Here is a 12,055-nt window from a genome sequence, read left to right on the forward strand (position 1 = left end):
AAAATTACTGATGTTTTTTTTTTTACAGTGTAGGTTTTTATTTTTTACTATGGTTGATTGTAGTGTCATAAAGTAGTGATTGCTGATTTTAATAAGCTATAATGTTTTACTTTTAACATTAGAAACAAGAAAAAAAATCTATATATTTATAAGAGATGAACACAATGATAATATATCTACAGTGACTTAAAATGACAGTAAACCACTGTACTTACATCACTTTTCATGATTCTTTTCAAAGTTTCCAAATGCGAATTAGTTGCGTTTTCCTCTAGTTTTTAGAGTGGCTCACTGTATTATTGGTAACCTAGTAACCAACAGTAAACAAGACAAGCATTATGACTACAGTTGATTGGTCAAGTGTTTGCTAAATCAGAATTTATAATGCGTTTTAATCTCCTATCAATCATATTGACTGCACTAGTCCTAAACCACCTTAGGTGAGCATAAACATAAATAATTAATTTATTTTTATTTTTTGCGAATGAAGGGTTTTGATTCAAGGGCTTATCATGCAATATTTAAAAATGAGAAATATAGTGGTTTATTCCACGATTGGCTGCATAGACATTATATGGTTTACATTGTTGTAACACCTCTATTACAAGTCAGTCTGAAAAGTGCAGACTGATTTCCAGGTTGTACAAAGCCCCTTCATTCAAAGATTTAGATTCTCTAGGAATCGGATTTGAATGGCTAGCTGATTCAGTGCGTGATTGTGATTGGTCAAAAACCTTAAGCATAGGTCAGAATCAGAATATCTAACACATCTTGTCGTAATGGCTAGTTTCAGGTTCCAAGGCTTCTGAGGCAATTGTAGACACACTGTAAAACCCAACAGTCAAATGTATCCATTGAAATGAGTGTAGTTAACTTGAAATTTACTGATAAGTTCATTCCACTCATTTGCAAAGAGTTTTAAACTCAGTCTTGAAGGTAATGAGTTAATTAAATACCTCATTACTTCAACTTAAATGGAGTAAGTTCACAGTACCCATATAGATTAGTTTTTTTAACTCAAGTGGTTTGAAGCAATCGGTTTCCTCAAATGGTTTGAGTTGTTTTAACTTACTGGGTTGTACAGTACTCAATTGGTTTGAGTGCTCTTCATTTAATGGGTTTTACTGTGCTCAAATTGCTTCATTACTCAAATGGATTAAGTTCACAGTACTCATGAGGGTTAGTTTTTTAACTTAAATGGTTTGTTGCAATCGGTTTCCTCAAATAGTTTAAGTTACCTTAACTTTTTGAGTTTTACAGTGCACTAACATTTACAGAAAGAATGGTGTTGGTTTTTCTGTATCAGTGGACGTCCAAATCACAGTACAATTCTCCTACGTAATTCATGCGTAATTCTCCCGATGGAAAATGTGGTTGTACTCGGAGGGATGTCAAAAGAATTGGTACTGAAATTTTAAAAACTTTGATTACCTACATTCTTAATGTGTTCATGTGCTCAACAGATGTGACAGTGATTGTTATCGGTATGGCGTTTACCGCTGTTCACCAAGTGCAAACACATATACCTGGACATTGAGAACATGCAAACTCCAGAAATGCTTCCTGATCCAGAATTCAAAACCTGCAACCATTTTGCTGTGAGGCGATAGTGCTATCCACTGAGCCACTGTGCCACCCCTAAATTGATGACCTTCATGGCCAATCACAGTCAAATCTGCTGAGCATGTGAACACAACGACCAGTCAGTAGGTTTAGACTAATCAGTGTTTAAGAACAGCGCTCAACAGCACTCAAATATAAGAGAAAAATGGATGTTTTCAAATTTTATTACCAATTGGTACCGAAGTTGATACCTTTGACAACTCTACATGACAGGTAGAATTTGGTCAGTTATTTCACTAATTTGGCAACTGTTAAACATTGACTGGAAAACTAACACTAACTTTTTTCAAGTAAAACAATGTTAGTGTTCTGGATGGGAAGACTCGTGCTCTAAATTTAGTGTAAATGTGTCATAGTTCATTCATTCATTCATTCATTCATACATTCATTCATTCATTTTCCTTTGGCTTATTTACCATGGGTTGCCACAGAGGAATGAATAGCCAACAATTCCAACATATGTTTTACGCAGCGTATGCCCTTCTAGCCGCAAACCAGTACTGGGAAACACCCATACATTCTCAGATTCATACATGCACACACACACTACGGTCAATTTAGTTTATCCACTTCAATAATGCCACATGTCTTTGGACTGTGGGGGAAACCGGAGCACCTGGAAGAAATGTCCCATAGTGTATAATGTATAGTACTTAGGATGCAACTAGTGTTTACAACATGGCAACAACAATATAGTTCATAAAAGCTTTGTCTTTTTTTCTTTGCAAATGCTTTTTGGCTGCATTCTGTGAATATTTCCACCAGTTTGCTGAAATATCTGGACTTGAGTTGATGCATTTTATGCATGTCTGCATCAGTATTCTATTTAGGATGAAATAAATGTTGTTTGTTAGACTATGGGTTTCGTAACTATGTTAAACAACCATTCATTCACAAACAGACACTTTACATAAAGGAGGAAAAAAACAATCCAAAGCATCTTAATGCCTCTTTAAAATCCCAGGACTCAGAGTAACATTTACCAGACTGTAAAAGATTGTTGTAAATTATTTCTGCATAACCTAATATTCATGAGTTTGTGGAGTATTAAAATAGCAAAATGTGTCTATGAACAGTCCAAAGGCAATCTCAGATTCCTTTTTTGGAGACTTTTAAGCTTTCTCCCTAGTTCCTAAGGGAATTAAAATTTCAAAACATGTGTCTCTTGACTTTGTGCACAGTTTCGGCTGTTTGTTATTAGTTTGATGCATTAGCAAATACTTTTAAGCTATAATAAAACTAAATAATGTATCTTGTTAATAATTAATCTTTGTTGACTAGTCCGATGCAGCTGGTGGGTTGCAACCAAAAGAAAAATGGGTCATTTTTCTATTCTAATAAGGTCACAGATTGCAGAGAAACAGCTAAATTAAAACAAATTGCAACTAACATAATTTTTTTTAGATGTAATTGCATTGGAATAGTTACAGTTTCTCAAAAAGTAGATAGTATAATAAAAATTTCTTTAGTATTTCTTTTATTATCATAGTTTGTTGATAAAAAAAATTATAACAACAGTAATTTGGTGCTAATTTATCTGTAATTGTGTTGTAGAAACATAGTCAAAGTAGGGCATATTTATTTATTTATTTATTTATTTATTTAGTTTTATAATTGTGATATAAAAATATGTTCATAGAAAGGTCGCCTATTGTCACTATTGTCAATTGCTTGGTTTGACGCATGTGGAGCTGAGCGTCGATAGATTTGCTCTTCAGTGTTTGGACTTTCAGCAGTAAAGATTAAACCACACTGACCTGAACTAAACTGAACTACAACACTGAAAATTGTTGTTGATTTACTAGAACTTCTATGTTGAGCTGCTTTTGAAACAATCTACATTGTAAAAGAGTTATAGAAATAAAGATTAATTGAATACAGAAAGGGGCCATTAGTTAACATTAGTTAACCTGAACTAATGATAACCAATATTTTGCAGGAACAGTCAGATCAGGAAGAAAACTTTTCTAAGCAGACAGCAGGTAATCAAACAATAAATAAATAGTGATTATTTGTGGAATAAAACCAAGTGGGAACGGGACTAAAAAAAAAATACAGTGCTTTGCAGACCTGTATAGGCTGCAGGTCTGAGTCCGTATAGGATGGTTTCTGGGACCAGACCCAGACCTCGGTCTGCCTGTTAGTAACCACTTATCTATACAGCACCATGGTAGCTAAACAGTGTTTTGGAAGATAGCCAAGCCACAATGATTATAGCATGAAGTGTAATCTTGACTTCATCATAACTTCTTCAATAGATGTTTTTGTAACTTTGTTGGCAAGGATTTTCCAGACATTTTCAATCAAGTTCAGGTCAGGACTCTGGGCTGCCATTCCATTATTTTTCTGCCTAATGAAACGGAAGGAACCTCATGTGACTGAAGAAACTTCTGCCTTCACTCTACAATGTGGCTTTATATAAAAATATGTGTAGCACACTACAGAAAGTGCCTTTTGCAACTGGCTTGCTTGGTTTGAGACTTGTTAAGCTACACATCGATGGATTTTCTCTTCAGTGTTTGGTCTTTCAGCAGTGAAACAATGATCTGAACTAAACCGAACTTCAACTCTGAAAACTGGACTGACACAGTTTCAATTTACTAGAACTTCTATGTTAAGCTGCTTTGACACAATCTACATTGTAAAAGTGCTATAGAAATAAAGATGAATTGGGGCCATTAGTTAACATAAGTTAACCTGAACTAATGATGAGCAATATTTTTACAGCATTTGTTAACCTCAGTGGCAATTATATTTACTAATATGCTACTAAAATTAAACGTTAGCATTAGATAATGTAATGTGAACTAACATGGACAATGACTGTACAATTAACAAAATTAATTCTTTAAAAGTATATTGCTTATATAGATAAATATTATATCAATAGCAAGAAATTGTTGTAAAGTTTTAACTATAAAGCAATGAAAATTGTTCTTTTTGTATTTAATTGTTCTGTTATTTATATTTTTAAAGAGCCCATGCCATGAATATTGCTGTATATTGATAGGCCTATGCAGCTTGTGGTAATATAAAAACATTTCATACAGAAATCTGTATGTTTGTAAAATATTTAGTTGTCCAGTGTAGACTTTGAAAGCAGTGCAGAATAAGTTTAGCAAGGCACTGGAAGTTTTCCTGTAAATGTTGATGGAAAAGCTTTTATAGCCACATTTTCCATATTTAGTAGGACATAAATCTTCTGGATTTAAAGGTCAGTCAATGAAAGCTAAAGTGTGTCGGTCTCTTGTGTGGCTTTACATTCTGTAATGCATTGAGCGCAAATGCTCTAGATCAGCAAAAGAGTGTTTACTTAACCTCAACCTTTAAGTATGTCAGCTTGTGTTGGCTAGAAAGTTCTAAAATATGATGTAGCTACTGTACCATTTTATCTAACTTTTGATTGGATGACTTAAGCCTCACTTTACCCTGACTAATTTAGAGTAGTAAGGGACTTAATTTTCTGAATAATGTGAGTTTTAAATTTTCTCTTTTCTGTTTTACATCTTGACTCATCACTCTCAACCAATTGTGCAGATAATAATTGTCAACACATCTTAATAATTTTAAGAGCAGTTTTAGCGTATTTATTTCTTTTGTTTATGCTTGGATTACCAAGGCAACACATGTTTAACATTTATTCCAGTAATCATAAAGGTTTAGCAAAGAGAGACTGTTCAGCTCTTCTTTCTTATCTTAATTCAGCAGGAACAGTTGGGTTGGGGGAAAACTTTTCTAAGCAGACAGCGGATAAACAAAGAATAGATAAATACTGGAATAAAACCATAATAAACATCCACCACCAGGCAGCATCCACCTGGATGACGCGACAACAGCCATATTGCGCCAGACTGCACCAGCTGTAGGAAACAGAGTGATAAAGCCAGTTATCATATGTGGATGGTTGGAAGGCCATGATGAACAGAGGCCAGTTGGCAAATTTGGCCAGGATGCTGGGGTTAAACCCTTACTTATTTTCGAAGGACATTCTGGGATTTTTAATGACCATAGAGAGTTGGGACCTCAGTTTAACATCTCACCTGAAAGACGATGCTCACTGAGCAGTATAGAGCCCCCATAAATACCCTTAACATTAGGACCCACACAGTCCGCAGGTTGAGTGCCCCCTGCTGACCTCACTAACATCACTTCCAACAGCTACCTAGCTTTCCCATGTGGTCACCCATCCAGGTACTGACCGGGCGCAGCTCTGCTTAGCTTCAGCGGGAGACCATGTGAGAGTTCCAGAGTTGCTAGATGGCGACAAGTGTAATCTTGATCATATCTTCTTTGGTAGTTGTTTTTTTGTTGTAACTTTGTTGGCAAAGATTTTCCAGAGATTTTCAATCAGGTTCCTATCAGGACTCTGGGCTGCCCTTTCATTATTTCAGTGCCTGATGTACACAGGGAAGGAATCTAATGATCCTGAAGCAAGTTCTGACAATCATTGCCTTCACTCTGTAATGTAGCTTTATAAGAGACTAAACTGCAGAAAAGACCACCGAACCATGACAGTTCAGCTATTCACCTTTACCGACTTCTTCACACACTTTGGCTTCAGTCTTTTACCAGTTGTAAAAAATAAGTTTACAACTTTATTAATCCAACCAAGGGCAATTAAATTAGAGCAGTAGCAGCATGATACAACAAAACCATAAAAATACAAATCACATGCAAGCAATATAAAAAACACAAACCAGAATGCTTTATAATAACATCATAAATAATACATAACCCATACATTACAAATTTAAAAACTTGCTAAAATGTGAGCCTATAAAGCCTTATTGCCTCAGGAACAAATGTAATTTATATATATATATATATATATATATATATATATATATATATATATATATATATATATATATATATATATATATATATATATATATATATACAGTTGAAGTCAGAATTATTAGCCCCCTTTTGATTTTTTTCTTCTTCTTTTTTAAATATTTCCCAAATGATTTTTAACAGAGCAAGGACATTTTCACAGAATGTCTGATAATATTTTTTCTTCTGGAAAAAGTCTTATTTGTTTTACTTAGGCTAGAATAAAAATTTTTTTTTTTTTTTAAATTTGGGACAAAATTATTAGCCCCTTTAAGCTATTTTTTTTATTGTCTACTGAACAAACCATCGTTTTACAATAACTTGCCTAATTACCCTTACCTGCGTAGTTCACCTAATTAACCTAGTTAAGCCTTTAAATGTCACATTAAGCTGTATAGAAGTATCTTGAAAAATGTCAAATAAAATATTATGTACTGTCATTATGGCAAAAATAAAATAAATCAGTTATTAGAAATAAGTTTTTTAAACTATTATGCTTAGAAGTGTGCTAAAACAATCTTCCCTCCATTAAACAGAAATTGGGGAAAAAATAAACAGGGGTGCAAATAATTAAGGGGGGCTAATAATTCTGACTTCAACTGTATATATGCTTTAGAGCAGGGTTTTTCAAAGTCTAAGACAGTGGGCCTCCCTTTTGACACAACTTATCCATTGGCGCCCCCCTCCTCCCAAACACACACACACACACACACACACACACACACACACACACACACACACACACACACACACACACACACACACACACACACACACACACACATATAATAATATAATGAAGTGTTTGTTTGTTTGTTTGTTTGTTTGTTTGTTTACACACACACACAAACACACACACACACACACAAACATATATATATATATATATATATATATATATATATATATATATATATATATATATATATATATATAAAGACACAGACAGATGTCAGACTGTTAACTCACTTTTATCATCATTTGCATGAAAGTGCAATTATTTAGAGTAATAACAAGTATTTTAATATAACGTTTTTAAAACTAGGATGATGGTTCAATATGAATAGAACAGATCCAAGAACTGTCCATCCCAGTCAAAACAGTCGAAGTTTAGCGGGTCTCATGCTGTCATTAGCCAAAATATTTTGACAAACCACACATAAAGGTCGTGGTTCATCAGCTGGTCCTGTCCACGTAAATCCTAAACTCAAATACTGATCATCATATCGTCGTCTTTTGGGTTTAAGCCCTGAACTTGAAGGCTTTTGTGGCGAGCGGGCGTGGCCGAGAGCCGTGGGAACGGAGTGAGGCCACCGCGTAAGTGGATCTGCGGTGCGCACCTGACTCGGATCCCACGGAAGGAGCTCTGGATCATTAAAGGAGGAACAGGGGCAGAGGAAGCCGAGAGAAGACCGGGCCGGACATATTTTACTTTTGCTTTCAGTTTGACGGCAGTCTCCGTGAGGAGCTGCTGTCCGTTTGTTTTGGTTTAGACGGCAACCTCCGTGAGGAGCAGCCGTCACTGTTATTAATAAATCATTTTAAAACTGCGTCGGTTCTCCGCCTCCTTCTTCCCGGCGGCCAAAGGGCTGTGAACTTCATTACAGCTTTGAATTGGGGGGTTTCAGAAACCGACCTATTGTATTAGCAGGCATATACCTGTATTGGCGGGCTTGCCAAACAGAAGCGAATTCACAGCTATGGCCTTCTGCTGGGTAAAAAAAGTTTTCTTATATTTGACGTATTATTATTATTTTTTGCTTTATTTAATTAAAACGTTTAAATATAATAAAAAATACATATAATAATTAAACTTAATAATTATATTTTTATTGTATTATATTTCTTCCCGCGCCTCCCCTGACATGCTCTGGCGCCCCCCAGGGGAGGCGCGCCTCACACTTTGAAAACCCCTGCTTTAGAGGATGTGAATCCACTTCTATCACACTTTTTTCCAAATTTTCCTTGTCATTTGCTGTTCATGTTAGCTGTGGTCAAACCAGTGTTCGTGTTTGTGAAATTCTGTTGAACGGCGCTACGAAAAGGGGTGGGATTAAACAAGATGATCAGACATTTTAAAAAGCGAGCGATTGGTCCATATTTTAAATTTCTTTACAGAGAGGTCATGTTTTGATCCTCGATTGAACTCACACTGTCAAGTGATGCGATTTCACAGGTCAGAGTTCACTAAGCTTGAACTTTGCAATGCAGCGAACTGCGAAACTTGTCGCACGAGCTTGCGTTTCCGGTGTGACACATTCATGAGTATGAATGGAAGTCTATGGGGAGAAAAGTGCAGTGTGACCGCAGCTTAACTCTGCTAGACTATGCAGAGGCAAAACAATACAAGTCCAACCGGCAGCAGCATGAACAGCGCCGTAAGTAAGTTAAAAAAAATTAACTCCATCCTCTTGTGTTTCCAGGTGATCTACGCCCTAAACACTAAGAACGATGAGCACGAAGCAGCCATCCAGACCCTGAAGGAGGCCCACGAGGAGGAGGTGCAGCAGATCCTCTCAGAAACGCGGGAGAAGATCATGCAGTACAAGAGCAAGATCAGCGACGAGATGGACCTGAAGCGGCGCATTCAGTCTCTGGAGGAGTCAATGGAGCTTCATGAGCGGATGAAGCGGCAGGCCTTGGACGAGTTCGAAACATACCGTCAACGGGTGGAAGACATGCAACTGTGCACAGAGGCGCAGCACACACAGCGCGTGGTAAGCATGTCCCGTGAGGTGGAGGAAATGCGACGCTCATTCGAGGAGAAGCTCAGATCCTTTGCACAGTTGCAGTCTCAGTTCGAGCAGGAGAAACGACAGGCTCTGGAGGAGCTGCGCAGCGGACATCGGCAAGAGGTGAGTGGACGGTTTACATTTGTATTGTTCCTGCTGTTACGCTGCACTTCAAAAATAAACAAAAAACATTTTTATCTGGCTTTACAATTTGGTCAGCATTTTAAAAATAAAATGACTGTTGCTCTATAATTAATTACTAATAACTATTGTAATATAATGCTTTCAAACTAGATATACAGTGTAAATGAAAGAAATGTAATAAATATACTAACAGTGGTCTATTTTAAAGATCTAGGCACAAAGTCTAAAGCGCATGGCTTTGAAGTGTTTGAAATGTGTTTCGATATAACTCAGTTTTTTTGACCACACTTCATTATTATTGGTTATTTATTTGTTTGATAGAAATTAGAACTGAATTTAGAAATAGTTTTGAAACATAAATGTGCTTAACAAACAAAATTAAATGTGTAGGCTAATGAATGTCTTCAGTGTTGTGTGCACAACACCGTTTCCTTACACCACAAATGTAAACGAGTAAAGTAAAGAGCAAAAGAAAGTAAAAAGAAAGTAAAGAGGCCGAAAAGAGGAAGCTCGTTCTTTATCCTCGTGCAGATGGTCTGTTAAACTGTTTTCTTGCTAGTGAAGCTTTCAGTTTTTCCATTCAGTTTTTCCACTTACAAAGTCCACCATGTAAATAGCAAATGTGCCAGGGCACGATGCAACTGACTCTTAAAGGGAATGCGAGAAGAGACTCTGATTGGTTTAATGCCCGTTATGCTCAAAACACACCCTTAACTCATCAAGAGAATAAGCACAACCCTGTTAGACCATGTGCCACTGCGCAGTGTATTTTTCCAACCTTACAATAGCAAAAGTGAATTCAGACGTGCCCTTGATACTTTTTCAGCATGCGCTTTAGACTTTGCTCATAGATCGTTAAAATAGAGCCCTATGACTTATTTATTGGTGACTGAATTTGGTACGTTTTTATTTATTAGTTTATTAATCTTTAACTGTTTAAAAACAGGGCGAGGCAGTGGCACAGTAGGTAGTGCTGTCACCTCACAGCAAGAAGGTCGCTGGGTCGAACCTCGGCTCACTTGGTGTTTCTGTGTGGAGTTTGCATGTTCTCCCTGCCTTTGCATGGGTTTCCTCCGGGTGCTCCAGTTTCCCCCACAGTCCAAAGACATGTGTGGTACAGATGAATTGGGTAGGCTAAATTGTCCATAGTGTATGAGTGTGTGTGTAAATGTGTGTGTGGATGTTTCCCAGAGATGGGTTGTGGCTGGAAGGGCATCCGCTGCGTAAAAACTTGCTGGATAAGTTGGCGGTTCGTTCCGCTGTGGCGACCCCGGATTAATAAAGAGACTAAGCCGACAAGAAAATGAATAAATGAATGTTTAAAAACAAAAGAGTTGCTATTATTTATTACTATTATTTACAAATATATTTAGAAAGAAAAATGTTCTAAAACTGATTTTTTTGATATACATTACAAATGACTTAACAGTCTCATTTTCTCAGGGACAGCACTTCATTGTCAAACTGATGTTAAGTGCTCAGAGTTCATAAACTTGATGACTACAGATCAAATAACAAATAACTTTATATTTGCTATAAATGCATCACTCTGTAAAAAAGAAATGCATAAAATTTACAGTAAAAAAACGGCAGCTGTGGTTCCCAGTATTTTACTATTAAAAAACTGTATAAACCATAAAATTTATTTCAAATTTTTACAGTAAACTACCATATTTCATTAATTTATAGATGTAATATGTCTGTATTTTGAATTACCAACACCTACATATCTTTTGTTATACAGATAGACACGTTAACACAGTCATATGCAGGTGGTGATGAGATGGTTACATAATGAAACAATGCTCATCACAAACAACTTTTCCCACAAGCATCGCTGTATAGAAGTTGCTCAGTGTCAATTACACAGCTACTAAACACCAGTATGGTAACATGCATAAAATTAAAGTCATAAAACAAACATTGTTTATCAACATCAGATGTAATATAAATCTCTAATGTACATAACTGATGGGGAAACAACTAACAAGATCAATATTAATGTCAACAAAAAAGTATAAAAGTGACGTGCCATGCAGGGAATTCTGGGAAAGTCGGTTTACAGTTATTCGCCGTATATATTAAGGTAACATACTGTTAACCAGGTTACTGATTTTTACTGTAGCATTTTTACAGTTTTTTACAGTTGAAATCACAGACATTTTTTACAGTGCATATTAAATATAATTTTCATATCCACCATGAACGCCCTTCCCTAAATGTTGCTTTTACAGGTTCAGGAACTGCTTCGTTCACACCAAAGCCAGAATGCAAACTACAGCAAAGACCAGGAGAAACTGGGCCAGCTTCACAAAGCCGAGGTGGATTCGCTGAACGAGCGGGTGGAGGAATTGAAACAGGACAAGAAGCGTCTGGTGGAGGAGTACGAGGCCAAGCTAAATAAAGCCCAGGCTTTCTACGAGCGCGAGCTGGAGGCCATGAAGCGCACGCAGCAGATGACGGCCGAGAACCTGCTGGCCTGGAAGAAGACCGAGGCTGAGCTTCGCAAAGAGTTCCAGGCGCAGGAGGCGGCGTTGCAGAAAACTCTGGGGAAGCTGCGCAGCGAACTACAGCGCGTGCAGGACGAGGCCAGAGAGAGCAGGGAGAAATCCCACAAACTACAGGCCTCCCTCATGACTGCTGAGAACAACATAAAGGTAAGGAAACAACACTTTCATTTGTTCTAGAATTAAACTATAGAGGTTACACATTGTGTGTGC

General features: G+C 36.8%; 1 protein-coding gene across 4 annotated transcripts in view; it reads left to right on the forward strand.

Annotated features, from left to right (window-relative positions):
* The window catches only part of fam184ab (family with sequence similarity 184 member Ab), a 250,893-nt gene that overhangs the window by 82,617 nt on the left and 156,221 nt on the right, over positions 1-12,055 (forward strand). For all 4 annotated transcript variants that reach the window (XR_012396026.1, XR_012396027.1, XM_678210.10 and 1 more), the window contains exons 2-3: positions 8,883-9,314; positions 11,570-11,992. Coding sequence is in view for 2 of the 4 variants with exons in the window: in XM_678210.10 (XP_683302.2) it covers positions 8,883-9,314; positions 11,570-11,992 (855 nt within the window). In the remaining 2 variants the exon portion in view is untranslated. The remainder of the gene's footprint in view (positions 1-8,882; positions 9,315-11,569; positions 11,993-12,055) is intronic.

This window comes from Danio rerio, chromosome 20 (assembly GCF_049306965.1).
Source record: "Danio rerio strain Tuebingen ecotype United States chromosome 20, GRCz12tu, whole genome shotgun sequence".
In the NCBI taxonomy this organism is placed as follows: Eukaryota; Metazoa; Chordata; class Actinopteri; order Cypriniformes; family Danionidae; genus Danio; species Danio rerio.